General features: G+C 34.3%; 1 protein-coding gene and 1 pseudogene across 1 annotated transcript; both read right to left on the bottom strand.

Moving 5' to 3' along the window:
- Window positions 1-754: 754 nt before the first annotated feature.
- Window positions 755-5,192, bottom strand: LOC133295040 (uncharacterized). Its single transcript, XM_061493818.1, has 9 exons — window positions 5,074-5,192; window positions 4,704-4,971; window positions 3,936-4,037; window positions 3,764-3,846; window positions 3,538-3,654; window positions 3,186-3,288; window positions 2,528-3,095; window positions 2,181-2,374; window positions 755-871 (listed from the first exon to the last, which is right to left on the bottom strand). The coding sequence occupies exons 1-9, from the start codon at window positions 5,190-5,192 to the stop codon at window positions 755-757; spliced, it is 1,671 nt and encodes a 556-aa protein (XP_061349802.1).
- A 5,718-nt stretch (window positions 5,193-10,910) lies between these two features.
- Window positions 10,911-14,124, bottom strand: LOC133295104 (mechanosensitive ion channel protein 1, mitochondrial-like; annotated as a pseudogene).
- Between the last annotated feature and the right edge of the window lie 11,708 nt (window positions 14,125-25,832).

The following is a 25,832-nucleotide window of genomic DNA, read 5'->3' as shown; positions in this document are numbered from 1 at the left end:
ATGTAACAAACTCTGTCACTATTAACTTTTTAAAATGATCCATATAAATCTTCCTTAAGAGGTTTTTTAGGAATTAGTGAGGACAAAATCTGCAAATGTAATTATTGTTATTTGGTTGGTTGACCTATTGATATTGTAAGCTCAAGAAAAATCACACAACAAAACATAAAAAAAGGAAAGAAAAAACAGGAGACATAATTTACCCTGTTCAATGGGACATGAGTCATCAACTAAATATAGTCATACTCAACAGTTATAAGATATTTTGAAAAATGAATTCAAAAAGCAAAGTTCCATTGTCTTATGTTTCTCTAACTAGGTCTAGTTTCATTTAAATTACAATGTTTCACACCGGCAAAATTTTGTTGAAGATAGAACAGAACAGAGGCATACTGAAAGCAAACGACCACCTTGCTATTTGATTAGATCCTGAAGCCTAGGAATCAATTACTATATTTTGGTACATGTTTAGCCAAAATCCCCAAAGGTTAGTATTCAAAGTGACCAAAGCTTTCCAAAATATGATTTTTTTTAAATATTCCATCGTTTCCAAGAGCAATAAGGTTGCTCTAGATTACTCTTCCGCGATCAAAAGGTTGCGAATTTGAGTCTGAAAAATGGTCTCTTTGAAAAATTGCATATAATTGACCTTCACAAGTTCAGGGAGCCTTTGTTCCAGATTTGCCCTTCTTCAATCGTCTCCCTTTTGTGACAAAGGATGCATTCCACACAACCAATGCAAGACACCAATAAATTACTGATTGGTCCTCGCAAAGAAGTGTTCTATCTGCAGGTACCCCTTGGATTGCAAACTACTTGGTTTTTGTCCAAATTTTAACCTTTTTGAACTTACTGAATTTTCCTTTCCATCCTGCAAGACAGAAAAACAATTTCTGAAGTCAGTATACAGCTTTAAGCAACCTCAGCAAAAATGCACAAATATGCCCTTAAACTACTATGTTAGAATATTTAATGATAAGTAGACTAAGAAAGAAATGGAATAATGAAATGAATGAAGTTTCCGTTTCATTTTTAAGGAACTGAACATAATAATAAAAGTCATAGTTTTATGAGTTTGTTTTTTCTACAACTGCAAATGAGTTATCTGCAGTAACTTCAATACGATGTTGTTTTGGACGAAAATCATGGTATTTTTGTAATTTTAATTTATTTCAGGGTTATAATAGTTTTGTATTTATAATTTTTTAAGATTTCAATACCCAAACGATGTCGTTTTGAGAATAAATGCAGATAACTTATATGCAGCAGAAACATTTTTCCTTTGTTTTATTATTATTATTAGAGGATGATTATACTTATTATCATTTTAACTTTATTATTCTTATTAATAAGATTGGTTACCATTGGATTAATTTAAAATCAACGGTAGTTAATTTTTTTCTACCCGTTAATTTTTTCTATTTTTTAATCGTTAATTTTAAATTGATTCAACGACAAAAGTAAAAATAATAAGGCTAAAATGATTATAACCGTTGATTTTATTACATCCTATTTTAAACAATCCAAACAATAATAACTAATGTCATTCCATTTCATTCCACTTCATTGAATCCCTTTCCATTAATCCAGACAGTCTTAAAGAGATGCTATAATACCCTTAATAAGATGTCAAATATTTATTAACAAATATTTGAAAACACCATATATATTCAACAGCCATTAAGTGTTTAACAACTCACCAAAATACTAATACTTAGATAAGAAATATGGTTACAAAGTAACTATCATGCCTTTATTATACAAGGATTACGAAAAGTATTGGGTTAACAACTATTTATCAAACTTTTTGAGTCCGGCTTATAAGAAAAATGATGCTCTCAAAGGTAGAAAGACAAATAGAAGAGAAAGGAAAATAACTGCGTGGAATGTAAATCTTCAACCTCTACAGTAAGTCAGTAACATCAAATTATATATTGGTTATTAAAACTGAAAAGATAACAAGCATATTCACTGGAAGATAGTACTACTACTTTCAAACCAAATCAAGGAAGCTTGGGTATCATAGAAAACATTTGTAGGCCAAAAAAGATTTACACATAGTTGCATCTTTCAAATGAATCAAGGAAGTGTGGATATGATTGGAAACATTTGTTGGCCAAAAAAGGTTTACACATAGTTTGCGTCAAAATTAAACTCTTTAACAAAAGTACAAAACTCACCGAAAATATTTGGTTTGGAGTCCTTAGAACTTTTATTTTGCCACCTCTACCATCAGCCCCGACAGCTATCAAATCCCCATTACTTGAACCTTTTGCAGATGTTGATTCACTGTTTTGTCCACGCTTGCACCATTTACCCAAGTATCGATGAGTTCCATCAGGTCCAAGCAATCCACCAGAAAAACAGGTATTTGCTGGAGGTTACGAAGGAGAATGAAAGAAATTCCAGATTTAAGTTCTCTTCAGAATTTCACAAAATCTACAGTATCTTGTATTAAAAAAGAGAATAAAGAAGTAATACAAAGAAAAAAAAAAAAGCCCATTTCAAAACTCAACTAGCAGCATACCTGAATTTGAAAGTGTTAATGGAGACTCCTTTCTAATGTTAACCATGGGTTGAACTTGTTGAACGTTGGCTTGTACCATCACATCTTCATCCATAGTGCCAGCAGAAATATTAGCCATTTCAATGTCAATATCAACTCTTGAAGACTCAAGCAAATTACATTTTCCTTGCAACAATGTTTCAGTCTTTATGCCAGAAGCCAGAGAAGGCTTGCTAAAAGCATCATCAACCCTGTCTTGATCTTTGTAGTTGTGTTTTGGACGTCCAGGCAAAGCTTTTGTAAATTCTGAATTATCTTCATCAATTGAGATAAAATCTATCTCTTTATCAGGAGACAAGATAGTTTTACTACCATTTCTAATATCCACAGCGTTATTCTTAGTAGCATTGCAGTTCTCTATCTTCAAAGATTGTGAAGATTTACTGTCGTCATTTGCAGTCACATCAAAATTACAATTGATACTATTTTCAAGATTCTTTGAACACTTTGTTTTCTTTGAAACTTTCAGAGACATCAGATATTCGTTTTCTTTTACTTCTGCTGTTGTCTCCAGTTCTTGTATCCTAGCCTAACATTGCCCACAAAACTCTTAACAGTTAATGATCCATAAAAAAATGCTATAATGAGATTATAAATAGCAAGCAAATCATGTGCTTACCTTCAGTTTAATGATTTTCTCTTTAGCCTTCTCAAGCTTTTTACTATAACGAGCCTCGCCTCTTCCCAGAAGATTGCACTTGGCCATTAATTCTTTGTAACTCCTACCAAAATAGGAGCAAGTACAACTTACATTACAGGGCAAGGCATAAATGTTTTAGTCAATCGGGAACAACTTTTAAGGGCAAAACTTGAATTTTATGCCTACAATATACAGAATAGTACCACAAGCAAAAGCCCACAAATAAAACATTTATTGATTTCCAATACATACAGAAATTTTAGAAAGTCCAATACCAAACAACTTTTTGAACCTAGCTTTTTGTCAACAAATCAAGATTTGGTGGATAAACCTGTTCCGCAAGACCAGAGATCTTTTTAATGTGTCTATCGTGTCTTTGCTGTTGGCACCGTTACCCAAAGTGGCAAGCTTCAAAACCTCCTCTTCATCAAGGTCCAGATCAGACACTCTACGGTGCAGGTCGAAAACCAACTTAGCAAGATGTAAAAAATAAATAAATATTATATCATAAACAAAAATGGGTATTCCCTATTCAATCAAAATGGAGATTCACTCACAATTTTAATGCTGCAAGTTCTTTAGCCAAAGCCATATTTCTATCTTGTAATCTAAAACGCTCCAAACTTGACTTCTCAAGCTCCTAAGTCAACACGAAATCATTACAAGTTAATTCGGGCTGTAAATTGTTAATATATCACAAATAACACAGAAGCCTACTAAGTAATTCACCTCTGATTTCATATGAAGCTGGAATTGTATGGATGCTTTTTGATTTAAGGCCTCGTTTTTCAATGCTATTTCTATCTTTGCCTGCTCCTTGCAAGCACAGAGCTGAAGGCATATTCGTTTAAGAGCCACAAGGAATCAATAGCATCAACCCAAAAAAAAAAAAAAAATTATTAGTAAATACAAAAGAAGTGTAAGAAGTTTTGTGGAGATATATATGACACCAAGTGAAAGTAATTGCCTTGCTAGGATTTTGCAATTTGATTCAACTCAACTATTAATTAATCTGATTGAAAAGAAGTATATTGTATAAAAGAATTACATGGAACAAGGTTTGAATTCCTTCACTTTACTTACTGTTTCCTCCGTTCAATCGAAATGCCCAAGCATCAACATATTGAGGTTTCTTTAATTTGTCCAATTACAGGTCAGTATAACAAGTCACAGAAAAAGCATGAATGTTGAGTTTCTTTCTGCATCTATAATCATCAGAGTAGTTTAACCATTTGTGTAGCTATCAGTTCAGCTTTAGTAAAAAAAGAAGAAGCTAAAAATCATTTGTGCACTACACATTAGAAAGAACAATTCCCTTTCAAACAAAACCTCAATCTTCTTATGCCTTACTTCTAACCCATAAATTAAATTGACAAATCAATCACCAGTTCAACATTCCAGTTACAATTCTGAACAGCAATTCTCACACCTCAACCTGAAGCACCTCATTTACCCAAAAAAGTTAAGCTAAACGCAACCAAAACAAATCAAAATTACCTCCTCGGTAAGTTCTTCCAAGTCCTTTGCTTTCTGTTTCGATTCCGAACTAAGCATTGAAACTTGCATCTCCAATCTTTTGACTTCCCTGCGCAGAACCCCAGCATCTTCCTCAAAATCAACGGGATTCCGAGGAAGAACAGCATCGTTCACTTCTCCAACCGATTGAAAATAAAGCCTGCACGCATCGCTGGCCCTGCAACTCTGCTTGCAAACGGGGCAAGTGTGCTTCTTCGCTCTTGAACAGTACTCAAACCATTGCTGCAGACTTCACACAATAAACCAATCAGACCCAAAATGAAACAATGCAAAAGAGCGAAACTTTAACGGCGTTTTCTTCGATCAACGCAAGAGGGTGGTGGGAATTTACCAGAGCTCGTGGAAGACATGGCCGCAGATAGAGATTGATTGAAGATCTTCCGTAACGGGCTTGAGAACTTCGTAACAGATCGAGCAAATGGTGCCGGCGAACTCGCCGCCGTCGACCATCTCTTGCGGGGTGTTGTTGAATGAACGACTCTTTCTCTCTCTCTCTCTCTCTCTCCGTGTGTGTGTGTTCGCTTCTGTGATTTTCTGACCACACTTTCCCCGAGAAAAATAGTGGGGAAATGAAGGGAAAATTTTCTATTTTATTTTTTTCGTTCTCTGAGGGAAATTTTAAACCTGGCGCAAAATTAATTTTTCTTAGGGCGGGAAAGAGAAACATGAGAAATGAGGGGAAGACTGCGTGAGTGTCACGTGACGGTGAAATGTGAATTTTGCTCCAAGTCCAGGGTTCAAAAATATAAAAAATAATTCAAAAAAATGGGTTTTGAGAATTTGAGAAAAAAGAACGAGAAAATCATCATTTTTATTTTTATTTTTGTTTTATGAGACCGAATGATTGCTTGAAATACCATGTAATTTACCTCTTGCATCAGCATTGCTTTTTTTGTATAAACATTTGTTGAATTTTTATGATTGCACTAACAAGTAATGATAATAGTTAATGATGAAGGATAGCACATATAGAGGTTCAGAGTTCAAATCCAGGTTTGCTCTATTTTAGTCCAATGATTACACAAATGCAAGGGAAGAAAAACATAATGTAATCAATTGAGCCACATAGAATTGAATTGCTCTCACATGTGGCGGAATGCCTCCTAATCTTCTAGGGTGGCACCTTCCACTATAAAGTTCTCTCTCTCTCACATAAAGAAAATTGATTGGAGCTTGGGTACCTAGATTGCTTATCTACTATGATTGACTGATTGTGGAGTGGAGGCATCTTTCATGCAAGTTCATAACTTTGCCAAACCCTCCCAAATGGATTTATTGTGATCTCTGGGTTATCAATTCCATGAAGTGTAGCTCTTCTTATGATACCATATCGTATAGGTATGTGTCAGATACTTGTTCTTGTGCCAAACTGACGAGTCTCCAATTTATTATATATTAAAAGTTAATATAAGCATGAAATTAAAATAAAAATAATTAAAAATTATGAGAATTATAATTAAATTATTATTTTATTCTCAATAATATTCTCATAAAAATTCTTATATTTTGCAGTAAATTTCAGCTCAATAAAAAAATAAATTGAAGAGATCAAATAGAGTTGCTTTGGATTTCTAAATCATTGAAGATCTTATTAAATCTTCCTTTGACTATTTTTTAAGAAAAGTTTTTCATTAAATAAAAAGGAAGATTTGAAGGATTGGATCAAAGATCTGATAAGAGATTCTAGTGAAGATTCCATTGAAGATATTATGAAAAATTAAAAAATATGATTTCATAACTATAAAAAGGTAACTCTTGGAAATAGAAAAGCACATCAGAGGAAGGAAGAGAATACCGGATATCAGAGTTGAGATTTCAGAGATAAAGGAGCTTGAAGGAGATTGAAAAATATTGATTCTTCCTCTTCTTCTTCTTCGTGACTTCTTCTTCTTCTTTTTGTTTCTTTGTTTTATTTAAGCCAGCTATGCCTGAACCCTTTTGATATTTGAATTATTTTTATAATTCTTTTATTTCAATTAATTTTTTTTTTTTTTTTGTAAATCAATTAATTTTATTTTACCTTGAATGAAATTTATATATCCTTATTAGAATTGATCACTCTTATAGGGCTTTAAGGGTTAGAACTCACAATATACATATTGTGATTTTAATTCAGACTGGGATAAAATAATAATTTGTGCATGATCTAGACATAGGCTTGTACGAATTATAGACTTCTTAATTCATTGAACTTAATGCTTAATTCAAGAGGGATTACTAAGATATTGAAATTCTAATTGGGTTAAATACACTAAGACATTATGGTTTAACCAATTAATTTAAAGAAGATGAATTGTCTAAACAATTGAAATAATTGATTATAAGAATTAATTTAGATTAATAAGGGGGATCAAATGTGAAGTGTACCCTGGCTACAGTTTTTTATTATAATTCCTTAATCGTTCTTGTATGTTCTTGAGTTATATTGCAATTAAGTTTTGTTCTTTTTTTTTATTATTCAAAATTTATTCTCTAAACCAAATTGGATTGTCCAAATTAAAGGGAAAAGTTATAATAGTACTTGGTGCTTTAATCCTCGTGGAACGATACTCTTTCTCACTACTTTATTACTTGAAACAGTATACTTGTCGTAAACCCTTTCTTCACTATCTCTAACCCATACAAATGTTTAGATATTCAAAAACCCTTTGTGCCACCATCCTCAATCACATGATCATAGGGAACATAAAGAGGATCCATTTCGTTGGCTCTTTGATCGATTTGGGATTTTTACCTCTTCATGGGTTCGAATCCAGTAAACAGCCTCTTTGCAATTATGCAAGGGTAAGGCTGTGTACAAGGATTTCCTCCACCCCACACTCGCTAGTCGGGTTTAACTGGGAGTGTTTTTTTTTTTTCAATCTAATATTTGATTCACATATTTACCAATGGGGGTCATTGAGTGACACGAGAGGGACCCAGCGGCACTGAGTGCCGCGACCCTCCCCCCGCGTCACTCACACATTCTTCTTTTTTTTCAATTGAGTGACGCCCTCAGAGGTAAGCTTGCTAACCGTGGTGTTCCAGGTCAGGGGTTCGACTCGGCCCCTCAAATTTCCCTTCCCCAGACACTCACGGAGTGGGTCTTGAACTGGGTCGGCCTTTTTAGTGACGCCCTCTCCCCTGAGGCACTCATAGGATTGTGCCAAGTGGCACAATCTCGTTAGTCTCATTACCGTAAAACTTTGGAAGGCCATAACTTTTGATTCGGGTATCCAAATCAGATGATTTTTTTTTATTTCACATAATTTTTCGATATCTAGGCAATGACACCTCATTTGGCATATTTTATCTCTCAGAAACATAGTTCGAATTTGTAAAAATGTGAAATTATTGTTACAAATTTAAACTATTGGTGGTGGTGGTTTAGGGTTGGGTTGGGTGTGATGGTTTATGGCAGATGGCAAATGAAATTAGAAGCTGCAGCACTAGGGTTGGGTGTGATGGGGAACGTATGCTTGGCATTCCTTTTTTTCCCTGTAGCTCGTGGCTCATCACTGCTGCCACTGCTTGGCCTTACCTCATAGAGTTGCATGAAGTACCATGTTTGGCTTGGAAACATAGTCATGACACTACACTTTTCATGGCCTTGGTAACATCATCTATTGGGCAGTTACCAATCAAATTTCTCAGGTTAACTAAGACTAAGATCTACTTACAATACATACATTCTCAGGTTAACCAAGTTTTTTTAATTCAGAAAAAAATTTATAAAATAGGAACTTCTTAAATGGATGATGCCATATTCACTCAATGTAAAACTATTTATACTGTCGGTAATGCCAAATTAAAATAAGCCAAACGACCCAACAAACTAGTATTAGTTACAAAACTGCTCAGCTGTTGCCTCACGTTCATATCTTAACAAAGTGGTTATTCCTTTTCATGGCACTCTAATTGCTATTCTTGATGTCTTGGGTTTTGAGTAAATTTCGAAAACATGAAATACAAGGAGGCATGTCTGGGGACACTTTTCCTTATGAGAAAAGCTTTTGCGGTGCTATGGAAAACCCAGTGCAATATTCAGTTACCTTCGTGGCATTCTTGCAAATGTTAGTGGATTATTTTCAAATTTAGGGATATTCTTAGTTTTTTTTTTAATTGCGTCTCTTTCGTATTATATGTTAGATTGGATGACAGTTCACTTTGATTTCTAGTTGTGTAGTGGTAGCTCCAACAAAAGCTGCACTGTGTTTTACACTAGCTTGGAGGGCTACAGTGATAATTTCAGTTATATGGTTTTTGTATAGATGGAAAACAAATGTTTTTGCATGGACACTGTCCAGTCAAAGTTTACCTTGGCTTGGTACGGAGAAATTGCTATTTCTAGACAAAATCTCATCTATTGGCCTATTTGTGATTGGTATATTGGCTTTGGCTGAGAATTGTGGTCTGAGTGTGTAATCTATCGTAACTTTTGGTGCTATTGGCTTATTTGTGATTGGTATATTGGCTTTGGCTGAGAACTGTGGTCTGGCTGTGCAATCTATTGTAACTTTTGGTGGTATAAGAGGTAATTGTTAAATTTAATTGAATCTGGTCAGTTTAATTTTACATTCTAAAATTTTTTAGTATCTCTCCTTTTCCTACATCTTTGGTTTTCTATAATGTTGATGGAGACTGGAAAACTCTTATTGATAATTGGAGGTGTTTGGAAAGAAAAGTTCTATCTAGGTATATCATAATATCAATCTGGATGAAAGTTGATGCCTTCAGCACGGTAGAAATTGATAACTAGTACGGGAAGCTCCACATTGCTTATGTTAAAGAGGAAATATTGTATAACTTGAAGTGAGAGGAAATATTGCATGACTTGGAAGTGCAAAAGCCTTAATCTCTAGAAAGATGGGTAGTTCTGGAGCTGTAAAAGCAATGTATAATATCAATAGTATAAAAAAGAAATGAATAGAATACACACATTGTAATAATTTCTCGTGCTCCATTTAGTGAAAACACCAGTTATCCTTGATCCTTTCCTGTTGATCCAGCTTGCGAGCCTTATACCAAAACATGTTAATATCTCTGAGTTTTCTTTATCCATTTGATAAAAAATTTATTAGGTTGCTTCGCATTCCTTAAAGAGTTATACTCATTTATTTATTTCTTTTTCCCCCATTAGAATAAGGAATGGATAATTTAATGGTTCTTTCTTGCTATCTTTATGCAGGATTGGCTACTGCCTTCGGGAAAGACATTCTTACCGGTGTGTTCAGAGGTTTATCTATGCAGATTTCAAAGCTCTTTTCAATTGGAGATACAATAAAAGTATGCTGATTTAGTAGGTGCAAATTAATGATTGGTCCTGTTTTACTTTTTATGGGAAAAGTTATTTTCTGAACAATGGTCCCGCTATTGTCTATTATAGATGTTGAATGTACATCCAGGGGAAGAATTAGAGTTAAAAGATTGGAAGGGCCAAAGTAAAACAAAATTAGGTGATGTTTTTACAAAAAAATTAAATAAACATTGGAGGGTCCTAACATGTATACTATGAAATTATTAGTGAAATGCAAGGAGCATGTTACAGAATTTGGAAATTATGGAGCGTTCCATGCTTTTATGTAGGTCTACCCTTGTTTACACTTTACATTCTGTATTTCTTAAAATTGTACAAATTACAGGCTGACTCGATAGACTATAGAGGGGGAGGTTGTAGAGATGGGTCTTATTACCACATCATTGCTGAATTCAAAGAATCTCCCAGTCGTTGTGCCAAACTCATTTTTTTCTGGCAAGGTGGGAATTCCTTTCCCCCACTTTTTCTGGTGTTTCTGAACAGGATCAATTCCCCTGCAATCATGTCAGCTTCAGTTATCATAGTTACAACCCTCTTTCCCATTTGCAGGTTATAGTGAACGAGTCCCGTGCCAAATATAGAGGCAGTGTTACCAAAATTCCTCTGAAAATAGTGGATTTAAGTATGATTCCCCGAATATCTGATGATGTAATTAGCAAGCTAAGATCCAATGCAGAAGTTTTCTTAGAAAAAGACATTCCCCTTTGTTGCTTGTCGTGCAAAGGAAGTTTGTATGCTGAATTGACCATTAGATATAACCTCAAACGCATGGTATGTCACTCTTCTGAATCTCTGAATTTATCCTATTATGCTTGTTACATGCACAGTGAATCTTTTTTGTTTGTAAAGGTTACATGTGTAGAAATCAAGTCTTCCAATTTTGTCATCACGTGCAGTCTGTCACTTAGTAGAGGTGTCTTGCTGCCAGCGCAGCGTACCCCCATGATTCTTAACTATCCGAGCTTCCTGCAGGAAAATTTTATGTTTTGTAGCGTATAACTCATATTTGCTCTGTAAGAAAGAGAAATATCAGATAAACACGAAGGATAAAAAGATGTCCAGACAAGTATGGGGGAATTTAAGCACGAAGATGCATCACAGTAACAAAATATTACCTAAAACAGCACTAGATATCAAAAAAAGATAGAAAGCAGGACACTGAACCACTATTTGAAAAACATCAAAACTTTCTTATTATAAACAAGAACTAAAAGATAAGGATATATTTCAACAGCCTCAAGCCCTCAACCACAGTACGTTGAAGTCCAATATAATTACTACATTTCTTGAAGTGGGCAGCTAAGCTAGGACATTTTTACCAAAAGACCTTATCAAGTTAACATGGCAACCTTACACAAAAAGTTACTGACATATTACGATTGGAGACAAATAATCTTTTCCATTTCTTAATCTTTATATCCTTAATTGAGCTGCACTCAGTTTTCTGGTCCACATGTGCACACAAGTGTTGTTATATAGCTTGAAGTATATAACTGGCTCACTTGCTATCAACTTCGGGGCAATTGTTAGACGTTTTGTTAAGTTATTCAAAGGAATCCAAAGGAGGGAATGAATTATTGGACATTTGGTTCAATCTTTCAAAAAAATTCCCAGGAAAATGATATCACCACGTTCTGGTCCATTTTCATTCCCATGAGGGGTTGTGTAGCTGCTATTCCCATGAAGGAAGCATCAATCCTATTGTGCAGAAATACAAAAATATCCACCCATGAATCTCTAACTCCCACGTTCCACTTGCCACTCCCTCTTCCTTCCCCCTGCACTCTCTCTCTCTCTCCCATACTAGCATTTTGTTAAGTCTGTCCATTTTACTCCATGCAGATATCTTTTTTGCAATCTAACAACTTGGCTTACACCATCTCCTTCATCATTCCTTTAGAGTAAAATGGACAATTGTCTTGCACTTTGTAAGCAAAGTTCAGGCGCATGGGGTAGCCAAACCTGAGGGTAAGATATTAGAGTTTAGCTCCCCAATCCACGTAAAGGACATCTTGACAAATATTCCTGCTCATGGTATTCGTGTTTCAAAGAAGGCCACAAAGCCTCTCTCCCCAGATCATGAATTGAAGGCAGGAAGGTTATTGTAATGCTTTGTATCAATAACATAATTAAATCAACGGTTACAAAACAACATCAAGTAAGAGCCTTTCATTTAATTTTGATCCAATGATAACAAAATTAGTTGTAAGAGGTAACAAGAAAAAAAGGTGGTAGGTATAACCTATCCCTTCGTATATTAAGGGCATTTTGAGAATTATCACATATATTCCTAGGACTATGCAATGTAAAATAAACAAACTTTTTTTATGTTGTTCCCAGGAATTCCAAAAAAGAAATCCAGGAATTTTAAATGCTAACCAAACAGATTTCACAAACAAAAAGGATTCACTGTGCATGTAAAAAGCATAATAGGATAAATTCAGAGATTCAGATGAGTGACATACCATGCGTTTGAGGTTATATCTAATGGTCAATTCAGCATACGAACTTCCTTTGCACGACAAGGAACAGAGGGGAATGTCTTTTTCTAAGAAAACTTCTGCATTGGATCTCAGCTTGCTAATTACATCATCAGATATTCGGGGAATCATACTTAAATCCACTATTTTTAGAGGAATTTTGGTAATACTGCCTCTATATTTGGCACGGGACTCGTTCACTATAACCTGCAAATGGGAAAGAGGGTTGTAACTACGATAACTGAAGCTGACATGATTGCAGGGGAATTGAGCCTGTTCAGAAACACCAAAAAGAGTGGGGGAAAGGAATGCCCACCTTGCCAGAAAAAAATGAGTTTGGCACAATGACTGGGAGATTCTTTGAATTCAGCAATGATGTGGTAATAAGACCCATCTATACAACCTCCCCTTCTATCGTCTATCGAGTCAGCCTGTAATTTGTACAATTTCTCAGACACATTTAAGAAATACAGAATGTAAAGTGTAAACAAGGGTAGACCTACATTAAAGCATGGAACCCTCCATAATTTCCAAATTCCGTAACATGCTCCTTGCATTTCACTAATAATTTCATAGTATACATGTTAGGGCCCTCCAATGTTTATTTAATTTTTTGTAAAAACATCACCTAATTTTGTTTTACTTTGGCCCTTCCAATCTTTACTCTAATTCTTCCCCTGGATGTACATTCAACATCTATAATAGACACTGCATAATACACACTACATATTGGACAATTGGAACAAAGCACCAGCAATGACTATAATATTATTATTACCTAATTTGCAAGTATAAAAGAATAATTGCCATTCCTCACCTTAAAAAACATAACTGCAAATAGGGCATTCAAGTGCAAAACAGATAGCAGGACCATTGTTCAGAAAATAAATTTTCCCATAAAAAGTAAAACAGGACCAATCATTAATTTGCACCTACTAAATCAGCATACCTTTATTGTATCTCCAATTGAAAAAGGCTTTGAAAACTGCGTAGAGAAACCACTGAACACACCAGTAAGAATGTCTTTACCACCGAAGGCACTAGCCAATCCTGCATAAAGATAGCAAGAGAGAACCATTAAATTATCCATTCCTTATTCTAGTGGCGGAAAAAGAAAAAGAAATAAATAAATGAGTATAGCTCTTTAAGGAATGCGAAGCAACCTAATAAAAATTTTATCAAATGGATAAAGAAAACTCAGAGATATTAACATGTTTTGGTATAAGGCTCGCAAGCTGGATCACCAGGAAAGGATCAAGGATAACTGATGTTTTCACTAAATGGAGCACAAGAAATTCCAGTGTGTGTATTCTATTCCTTTCTTTTTCATACTATTGATATTATACATTGCTTTTAAAGCTCCAGAACTACCATCTTTTTAGAAATTAATATTATGATATTATGATATACCTAGATTGATACGCGTATCGGACACGCGTCCCAGACGAATACGCTTCCGATACCCATTTTGCCGTATCGATCGGTCAACAAAATTTCGACACGGTCAAATCTCTTGTTTCCATCGCGCACCAGTAGCCAACTGTCGTGTCAAACCCACCTCGAGCTCCTCCGTGTCGTTCGCAAACCAGAGCTCCGCGCGCGCCATCTTGCTAGTCCGCCTGTCTTCTTCATCTTCCTGCTGCAACTCATCACCGCTGTGTTTTTTTTTTATCTTTCCCAAAACTAGCCGCCGCCTGAGATGCTTGAAGGTTTTCAAGAAAGTAAAGTTAGGTTAGGTTTAGTGATGTGGATATTTATCTTAAAACAAAGAGCCCAAGCAAGTTTTGTCCATGTAGTTTGTTTCATCTTGGACTTTTAGTTTCTTTTAAATAATTATTTGTTATGGTAAAATATCATAAAATTAAAAAGACAAGTAATTATAATAAAACTAAATAAATAATGCAGAAAATTAAAATAAGCAAATACATGACGTGAATGTAAATAATGGGTGCTGTTTAATTTTCATATTTTATACTCATATTTAGTAAATAAAAAAATACTTAAATAATGTGAAATACATTCTATATATTACAAATAGGGAAAAAGATTTCTCTTCCAAACATCTCTTAACTTCCCAGCCCAATCAACAACAATAGAATCACCACAGTTTGCTTTTCCACATGCCGACGATGAATATAGTTGGCGGCGGTTAAACATTTGTTTTGGCAATAATAACAAGTGGTTGAGAGGAGAAAAAACTAGCAGCTGCCATTGTTAAGCGAAGATTTCAACAAGTCAGAAACGCCGCTAAAGAGAAGAGCTGATTACAACATCAGTAAATTTAGGGCTTAGTGAATTATGTTATTTTAACCGGAAAAAAAGACACAGTTAATGAAAAGACTTTTGGATTCCTAACAAAAATAAATAAATTAAGATTCTCATTTTCGTCCTTTATTAAAAAATATTCATAATAGTTTTTTTTTAGATTAAATTGGGTCTTTATTGAATTTTGAGTAGAGCTTTCAAAATAGGCCTCTCCGGCCCGTTAGGCCCTGGCTCACGCGGGCCAGGGTTATAAAGCCCACAGGGCCAAAAAATTCGCATATTAAACAGTCTGCAGGTTAAAAAATCACATAACCCTATGGGTTAGGGCCAGCCCACATGCCAAAAAAATTTTATTTTTCAAATTAAGCAATTATAATTGTTGTAAATCAAAAAGTGTACACCCAACCCAAAGAACATCACTGCAAAATGCATTTAGCAATTGGCTGCCTCTGAATAAACATGATAGCAAAAAATTCGTTGGTGCCCCTGTTCCTACCCAGCGTAGCCACAACAAACTTCCCAGACGCAATATCTACACCACCCAATATTCTGTTTTTAGAATAAATTTTTGGTGTTACTGTTACACCAAAGATTCAGTACATTTCATCAATAGAAATATTACATGTCAGTTAAAGTTTTCTTTTCTTTGCCAATTTTTTATCTCTCCTATGATGTGTAATGCTCTCATTGATGGTGGGATGCACTGAATCTGAATCTTACTGCAACAGTAACACCAAAGATTTATTCCTGTTTTTGACATACAGGAATTAAAAGGATTAAGCATAGCTCATTAAACAAGCATGTATTATTCCCTAGAGACAAAAACAATAGAAGTCCAATACTTTTGAATATTAACATTGCATCAAGGAAAAAGGAATAAGTGACAAAAACAATATGTCAACTGCTATTCTGACTCTATCTGAGAATAGTGAACTTCAGAGGATCCATGAAAAGTGGCTTTCAAAAAAGGCTTTTGATTTATATAGTACTGAGAATGAGCAGCTTCAATTAAATAGCTTCCGGTGGCGTGTTTCTAATATGTGGGATAACATGTTTCCTGACCCTTCTTATCTACCTTATTTCAGTTCATAAGAAAGATAAAAAAAAGGAGCGAGTACACCACTGCATTTTTTTCTTCTTTGTTAGGTAAAAGATGTGGCTATGATTCATCATTGGAAGCTATAGGGTCATGCTTACAAGTCTTGTATCTGAAATGAAGAGGCCTAGCTACCTTTTTTTTTTTTTTTTTTTTTGATAACAAGCCCTAGCTACGTTCACTAACTATATATATATATATATATATATATATATATATATATATATATATATGGAACTATGAACGGGGGTTATTATGTAGGAAAATCTTCTTTTAATAAAAGTTGGAAATCCTCTTGAGATAAATTTTAGAGTAAACATCATTTTTAGTCCCTGACAATATCTACGAAGTCCTTTTCAGTCCCTGGCAATAAAAAAGGATCAAATTGGTCCCTGAAAGTACAAGAAAAGGGTCACTCTACATATTTGGGAGTTGACATAAGGACTAACATGGCCCTTTTTTTGTAATTTCAGGGACTAATTTGGTCCTTTTTTATTGCCAGGGACTAAAAAGGACTTCGTAGATATTGACAGGGACTAAAAAGGGTGTTTACTCTAAATTTTAATAACATTTTTAGCGTCTTTCAATTATTTAACCTCATTCTTTTTATACAAACAAACAATAGAAAAGGTTGGATATTAGAATTCAGAAACATGCACAAAAGTGACAACACTATGACCACACATCAAAGGTTAAATTGATAAGCATTATCAAACGTTTATTTATTTGGAGGAAATATATTAACCACCTTTGAGGGGCTTTTTGACTTTTATAACCCTTTATTAATAATTAATTACCAAATTAACCTTCATTATGAACTATTTCAAAAATTTAACCCCCCTAAAAAACATAATATCAATCTGCCTATGTTTGACCGTTGACCACCAAGCCTACCCGGGTACACTCCTCCCTACCCGGGTATTTTTTGAAATTTTGTGCCTACCCAGATAAGGAGGAGTGTACCCGGGTATAGTTCTTGGCATCTGGAAAATTGCTTAAATTATTTACCCGGGTATATAGGGGTGTACCCGGGTAGGTATTAATAAGAGACAGTAGAAAAACTTGTTTAACACCGTGGTAAGAACTCTCAAACTGAGTAGAATGCTATTTATTGTGGAGAATCTTATGCTAACTCTTGTATAATGAGCTTTGTGATTTTTCAAGATCATTGTTCCATGTTTATGTGGTATTTAGTCTTGAGGAAAATAATCAAAAGGAGGGAGAAAAACTCGCTAATGATTTTAAAAATGGGATTGTTTAAAGCTTGCATAAAACAAATCAGTAACATGTCGCTTCTGGGAAATTTAGTTGCTTCTACCAGCATTGCTCCATATTGTAATAATTTATTTTAAAGAAATTAAAGATCTTCCGTTGTGTGCAAATATATTTGATGGCATTCTTTGGTACATACACACTGCATTGTTGCATGAAATAAGTTATCATTGAAGGTATTTGTTGATCGTTAAGCTCATTTATTGACTACAAATTCCAGGCAGAAGAAAAGAAGAAAGTTTAATTATATCAAGTCTTCTTAGAGACCCCTCTCTCTATTGCAAAACAACTTTGACAATCCTAACATCAACCGATAGCACAGAAACACGGTATTCTGGTGTGTCGTTGCATTTTCAGCAAACTCCATATGATTACCCATAGGAATTTTTAGGTTCTTTTTCTTTAAATTTTGCTTTTACCTTTTCCTCTTTAGCTCCCTAAGTTTCTGTCTATTATCTGATGATTTTCATAGTCGAAGTTATCATATGTATATGCAGTGTGTACAGGAAACATGTAAATTTAGTCAAAGTTAAAAATTTCCTATTTACAAAAAATAAAAATAAAAAATCTTTCTATGTATATTCAAAGTTGAATAATTTATAATACATAAATTTTGTATAGTTTACAGACAAATTTGAAAACCACTTGTTTATTTATTGGGGAGGAAATCAGATATCGAAAATAAGGAGACGTGTATTAGAGCAATTGATGTGCATTTCCAAGTTATATATTATTGAGAACTACCCGGGTACAACCCTCTCTATCCGGATAAATAATTCAAGCAATTTTTCAAATACCAAGAACTATACCCGGGTACACCCCTCTCTACTCGGGTAGGCACAAAATTTCAAAAAATACCTGGGTAGGGAGGAGTGTACCCGGGTAAGCTTGGTGGTCAACGGTCAAACATGGACAGATTGGTGTTATGTTTTTTAGTGGGGTTAAATTTTTGAAATAGTTTATAATAAAGGTCAATTTGATAATTAATTATTAATAAAGGGTTATAAGGGTCAAAAAATCACCCTTCAGGTCAAGGTTTATTTTTGGTGGATAGTACCTCTATAAGAGACAACTTCTAGATGTTCTGCTATACGGGTCATAATGAGATAACATTTCAGAGCAAGATTTGTAGACGGTAAAGAGGCACCCTTATACTTAATTATCAACCAAAAGCATAGGTTTGTGTAGCTTCCTGATTTTAAACTGAGGTTTGTGTCTCACAATGGAGCTGATTTTAACTTCTTCTTTCCTTTTGACTAAAGTAGGTCCTCAAAGGCTCTAGTGTCTTTTGCAGATATTCTGGATATTGTGCTTGGAGAGGGGTCCTTGATTTTTCAGAAACTGAGAATTTAGATACCATCATGGGTTTAAGAAAGGCATACCCTGATTTAAGAAAATGCTTGTACTCTAACATGGGCTCAGGTACACATAGTGCTTCTACGAGCTTCTGAACAAAAAGCTCAATTGGATTTGGTATGTGAATTAGCCAGAACCTGAAGTGAAGGTAACTTTGTTCCTCTCATTCTATACTCATAGTGCAAAAAAACTGGTTCACTTGCCCTAACCTTCACCTGATCCATAAATACTTATTTTTTTTCTAAATGGTTTAAATACTGACCCACTTTTATTTAGGTCAATTTTAGACCTGACTTGTTTTAATATTGACCCATTGACCTAAAATTTGACCCATACCCATTATGTGAAAAAAAGAAAAAAAAAATCACAATTACATTAAAAGAAAAGTTTTAACGTAAGGATACAAAAAAAAAAGTTTTAACGTAAAACAATTATGTTAAAATTTTTTACGAAAAATATTTCCATAAAAATTTTTCGCAAAAAATTTTGACGAAAAATATTTTCATCAAAAATTTGTGACTAAAAACATTTATGTAAAAAAAATTGACGGAATTTTTTTTTTTTGTCAAATATTTTACGGAATCTAAATTTCATCAAAATATTTCACAAAAAAATATATTCAACAACAATTTTGACAAAACACATTTCTATCGAAATTTTTTGACGGAAAAAAATTTCATCAAAATTCTTTATAGATTTCAAATTTCGGCGAAAGTTTTCGACGGAAACATTTTCGGTAAACTTTTTGACAAAAAAAATTAAACATGGTGAAAGTTCAAGAAACAAATTTTACTCTAACTTATTTTTTATAATTAATTCATTCCTAAATATCTAAACGTGCTAATAACATCAGTTTTAATTGTATTCATTTTATTTATATTTTATTTTTCTAATAAAAAAATTAATAATAAATGTACAAGAAAGAAAATAGAAGGAGAGTCTTAATATATAGAATCTTCATCTATTCTTTGGAAAGTTTGATAAAGTGTCGCTCTTTCTTTCAATATTCACTTTGTATTCACGTTTGAAACCACTTTGAAATGTTTCTTCTTTTAGTAACTTCTTAGATTCGAATTTTAGTAACTATTTTCCTACCAAGAGTTCATTTGAATTTTTTTATGTTACATGACATTATTTAGTAAATAATTTAGATCAGTATGCTAAAATATATTGTAAATTTTTTCCTAATAAATTTATATAATTACGATAAATATTTTGATATGTAAATTTTTTTTGGCCCGGGCTAAAATTAGAACTGGCTTCGTCACTGATTATTTATCTACTTTTCTCAAGGGATTAAAGCGATTGTGAGTGGTAATACAATAACATCTTGGGTTGAGGATTGAGGGTGATGATACAAGAGAATATAGAACGCGAAATTTGAATATAAAAAATATATTTATATTTAATTTTTTTTGTTCAAGAGGTTCAACAGTTGACCCACTGATTGTACTAGTGATCCATTGACCTAGTACATTGATAGAGTCAATAACCGGTCCGAGTTTGAAAACATTGGATTAGACCATGTTTTTTTATTTAAATATTTATTTAGTTCAATAGTGATTAATCATGAATAAATTAAAAAATTTAAATTTCAGAGCAAATACCCTTTTTAGTCCCTGGAAATTTTCACGAAGCACAATTAAGTCCCTCAGTATAAAAAAGTCACATTTCAGTGTCTAATTTTTGAAAAAAAGGGACACGTTTGTCCTTCTGTTACATGGAATGTGACGGCTCACTTGACGGAGGCCAGCTGGAACATTAAGTGGCTGAGTCACTAACGTCACAGCCACGTGGAGAGAAAGCGACGTCGTTCAGATAGATGCCTTGTGTCTATCCAATGTTTGGAAAGGTGACCCTTGCATGAAAGGGTTAGTGACCTAAATTAGTCCCTGTCAAATTAGGAACCCTAAATCAGCCTAAGCCATGAACAAAAAAACCCCAAAAGCTCCCCACGATGAAGATTGAAAAGAGTGTCAAGTAGAAGGTGTTTACTAGCTATTTTCTGGTGCGTAGAAGAAGATGAGTATGTCATCTAGCTTGGGGGGATCAAGTGGGAGTACGTCTTTTGGGTGTAGAAAAACCTCACGGACTGGCGATCGAAGGTGCAAATGTGGGAGGCAAACAATCGTCTATACCTCCAAAACAGAGAGAAACCCAAATAGGGCATTCTTTGGGTGCCCTAATTTTAAGGTATACATTTGTAAATTGAGTTTTGATAACTTGGAATATTTGCTTATCGTGGTTTGCACTTTTGGCAAGATAAGAAGCCCTTTTGTAATTTTTTTAGATGGGTAGATGATGTATGTAATGAAAGGCTGGAGCTTGAAGATGGAAGAATGAACAAGGTGGAGTTGGATGTTGCTGAAATGGATTTCAAGGTGAAGTATGTGGACATGATGATGAGTGACCAATTGCAAGCTAAGTTGAATGACCAAGGTGTGAAGATTAGTGAGCAAGAACTGAGTATCAAGGTGTAGGAAAGAAAGCTGAATGAGCTATACCTGAAGATGGTGGAGGAGTTAGATAGGATGGAGAAGGAAATTAAGCATGTTGGTAGGGCAGCTAGGGTCTTAGTTGCTGCTTGTGTAGGGTTTTTGATAATTTGTTTTTTGATTGCAATTGTTGTAACAATTAAATGTAGTTAACGAAATGTTTTTTTCTTCAATGAAATGTAATGACAATGTAGTTCTGTTTTTTGATGATTAAAGTTCACAAGATGCCATGATTATATGGCTTTGTATTTCTGTTTTTTATGCTATAAAATGTGATTTTGTGTATACTGGTAACTTCATGATATACTAAGACCCTATTTCAATAGCAATTGAACTAAGTTATGGAGTAATATAGCCCACATGGCAATCATCATATGAAGTTTATTCCTTTTAACTATTCCACTGTCATGATGGGGCGTGGTGGAACAATCAAGGGAATGACACCCAAGGTCCGAAGGCTTACCTCAATGCTTCAGTCACCCTTTGTTCACCACCAACAGGTTCACCCTTTGTTCAGACCACAATGCTCAGCCGAAGCCAATATACCAATCAGAACTAGGCCAACAGATGAGATTTTGTCTAGAAATAACAATTTCTCCATCCCAAGCCAAGGTAAATTTTAAATGGACAATGTCCATTCAAAAAAAAAAATTGTTTTCCATCTATTCAAAAACCATATAACTGAAATTATCACTGCACCCTTCCAAGCTGGTGCAAAATATTGTGCAGCTTGTGTTGGATATGAAGCACCGATACGTCCAAATTTTTTTTCCAACGTATCGGACACGCGTCCCAGACGAATACGCTTCCGATACCCATTTTGCCGTATCGATCGGTCAACAAAATTTCAACAGGGTCAAATCTCTTGTTTCCATCGCGCACCAGTAGCCAACTGTCGTGTCACACCACCGCAAACCCACCTCGAGCTCCTCCGTGTCGTTCGCAAACCAGAGCTCCGCGCGCGCCATCTTGCTAGTCCGCATGTCTTCTTCATCTTCCTGCTGCAACTCATCACCGCTGCGTTTTTTTTTTATCTTTTCCAAAACTAGCCGCCGCCTGAGATGCTTGAAGGTTTTCAAGAAAGTAAAGTTAGGTTTAGTGATGTGGATATTTTTCTTAAAACAAAGAGCCCAAGCAAGTTTTGTCCATGTAGTTTGTTTCGATGGGCTTGGTACACTAAGCCCATTAATCTTGGACTTTTAGTTTCTTTTAAATAATTATTTGTTGTGGTAAAATATCATAAAATTAAAAAGACAAGTAATTATAATAAAATTAAATAAATAATGCAGAAAATTAAAATAAGCAAATACATGACGTGAATGTAAATAATGGGTGCTGTTTAATTTTCATATTTTATACTCATATTTAGTATGTAAAAAAATACTTAAATAATGTGAAATACATTCTATATATTACAAATAGGGAAAAAGATTTTTCATATTGCATGAGAAGTCTCCTCTTTTACCATTCTCATTTTGATGTTCATGTCAATACTTTTTTATTTTTTATTTTTTTCTTTAAGATGAGCCACGTCTCTTTCTCTCTCCGTAGGAAAATTTGCATTTCTCATGCAATATGAGAAATTGCAAGCCCTTACAAATATTATTTAATACTAAGGCGCATCGAAACGTATCAAAATATTAGTATTTTTGAAGCAACATATCGACGTGTCCCGTATCGGGAACGTATCGAAAATGGCGTAAGAGACGCAATTAAAAAAAAGACTAAGAATATCCATAAATTTGTAAATAATCCACTAACATTTGAAAGAATGCAAGGAAGGTAACTCAATATTGCACTGGTCTTCGATGGCACTGCTTTTCTCATAAGTAACAGTCTTCTCAGACAAGGAATCAAGAACCAAACTATCAGAATAGCAATTACAGTGTCACTGATAGGAATAATCACTTTCTTAAGACATGGACGTAAATGAGGCAAAAACAGAGCATAGGGTTTAGGGTTTCCAACAACAGAGCATATGATGTCTCCAACTTTCTCTTTCAAACATCTCTTAACTTCCCAGCCCAATCAACAACAACAGAATCACCACAGTTTGCTTTTCCACATGCCGACGATGAATATAGTTGGCGGCGGTTAATTATAATAAAATTAAATAAATAATGCAGAAAATTAAAATAAGCAAATACATGACGTGAATGTAAATAATGGGTGCTGTTTAATTTTCATATTTTATACTCATATTTAGTATGTAAAAAAATACTTAAATAATGTGAAATACATTCTATATATTACAAATAGGGAAAAAGATTTTTCATATTGCATGAGAAGTCTCCTCTTTTACCATTCTCATTTTGATGTTCATGTCAATACTTTTTTATTTTTTATTTTTTTCTTTAAGATGAGCCACGTCTCTTTCTCTCTCCGTAGGAAAATTTGCATTTCTCATGCAATATGAGAAATTGCAAGCCCTTACAAATATTATTTAATACTAAGGCGCATCGAAACGTATCAAAATATTAGTATTTTTGAAGCAACATATCGACGTGTCCCGTATCGGGAACGTATCGAAAATGGCGTGTCGGTATGGATGTTTCATGTGCTACCACTACACAACTGCCATCCAATCTAACATGCAAGTAATTAGTAAGAGACGCAATTAAAAAAAAGACTAAGAATATCCATAAATTTGTAAATAATCCACTAACATTTGAAAGAATGCAAGGAAGGTAACTCAATATTGCACTGGTCTTCGATGGCACTGCTTTTCTCATAAGTAACAGTCTTCTCAGACAAGGAATCAAGAACCAAACTATCAGAATAGCAATTACAGTGTCACTGATAGGAATAATCACTTTCTTAAGACATGGACGTAAATGAGGCAAAAACAGAGCATAGGGTTTAGGGTTTCCAACAACAGAGCATATGATGTCTCCAACTTTCTCTTTCAAACATCTCTTAACTTCCCAGCCCAATCAACAACAACAGAATCACCACAGTTTGCTTTTCCACATGCCGACGATGAATATAGTTGGCGGCGGTTAAACATCTTTGTCATGGATGGAGAACGAAGTGTACTCCGGTTGCTTTCGAATGTAGGACACTGAGAGACATTTGTTTTGGCAATAATAACAAGTGGTTGAGAGGAGAAAAAACTAGCAGCTGCCATTGTTAAGCAAAGATTTCAACAAGTCAGAAACGCCGCTAAAGAGAAGAGCTGATTACAACATCAGTAAATTTAGGGCTTAGTGAATTATGTTATTTTAACCGGAAAAAAAAGACACACTTAATGAAAAGACTTTTGGATTCCTAACAAAAATAAATAAATTAAGATTCTTATTTTCGTCCCTTATTAAAAAATATTCATAATAATTTTTTTTAGATTAAATTGGGTCTTTATTGAATTTTGAGTAGAGCTATCAAAATAGGCCACCCCGGCCCGTTAGGCCCTAGCTCACGCGAGCCAGGGTTATAAAGCTCACAGAGCCAAAAAGTCCGCATATTAAACAGTCTGCACGGGCTAAAAAATCACATAATCCTATGGGTTAGGGCCAGCCCACAGGCTAAATTTTTTTTATTTTTCAAATTAAGCAATTATAACTGTTGTAAATCAAAAAGTGTACACCCAATTAGGGGTGTAAATGGGCCAGGCTGGCCTGGCCTAGCCTATAGCCCGATCTGCGTTGAGTCTGGCCTAGCCCAGCCTACGTTGAAAAGTAGAGTAGGCTTAGGTTTATAAGAAAGTCTTTTAACAAGTAGGTCATAAGTCAATTTTGTCAAGCCTGGCCTAAAGCCTTGTAGGCTGACCTATTTAATTTTTTAAAATAAAATAAAATAATATATTTATTATATTATAGAGCTGAGGTATTATGTTGATTTTTTCTTGTTTGTCATTTTTTATGAATTATGAGAAGTATTAGTGCATGAATGAATGGAACTTTGCTCAGTATATTTTTATAGTTATTTTTTTTACTATTTTAAAATATTTAATGCTCACTAGTGAAATTTATATCTCGTGTAAAAAAATGCAGCAATTTATGAACACATTAATGACTTGTAATGTCAAGTGAATATTTTAAAAATTGTTAAAAATATTTTAAATTTTTTTTTAAAATATTTCACTAGGTAGACCTACAAGGCCTGTAGGTCATATAAGGTTCTCTAATTTTTTAAAATAGACAAGACTTAGCCTATAAATAAAGCCTTTAGTAGGCCAATAGGCTAGATAGGCTGAATAATTTTTTACGTATGCTTAGGCCAAGAAGGCCAAAGTCCAGCCCAGCCCATTTACACCCCTACACCCAATGAACATCACTGCAAAATGCATTTAGCAATTGGCTGCATCTGAATAAACATGATAGCAAAAAATTCGTTGGAGCCCCTGTCCCTAACCAGCATGGCCACAACAAACTTCCTAGACGCAATAACTACACCACCCAATATTCTGTTTTTGGAATAAATTTTTGGTGCTACTGTTGCACCAAAGATTCAGTACATTTCATCAATAGAAATATTACATGTCAGCTAAAGTTTTTTTTTCTCTGCCAATTTTTTTCTCTCTCCTGTTGTGTGTAATGCTCTCATTGATGACATGCACTGAATCTTGGTGCAACAGTACCACCAAAGATTTATTCCTATTTTTGACATATAGGAATTAAAAGCATTAAGCATAGCTCATTAAACAAACATGTATTATTCCCTAGAGACAAAAACAATAGAAGTCCAATACTTTTGAATATTAACATTGCATCAAGGAAAAAGGAATAAGTGACAAAAACAATATGTCAACCGCTAGTCTGACTCTATCTGAGAATAGTGAACTTCAGAGGATCCATGAAAAGTGGATTTATCAATTAGGTCTCCTAGAATCTT

Source organism: Gastrolobium bilobum, unplaced genomic scaffold (assembly GCF_033153095.1).
Source record: "Gastrolobium bilobum isolate Gb01-03AN ecotype WA unplaced genomic scaffold, APGP_CSIRO_Gbil_v1 utg913, whole genome shotgun sequence".
Classification (NCBI taxonomy): domain Eukaryota; kingdom Viridiplantae; phylum Streptophyta; class Magnoliopsida; order Fabales; family Fabaceae; genus Gastrolobium; species Gastrolobium bilobum.
The sequence above is the reverse complement of the archived record's forward strand: the minus strand, read 5'-3'. Positions and strand labels throughout refer to the sequence as shown.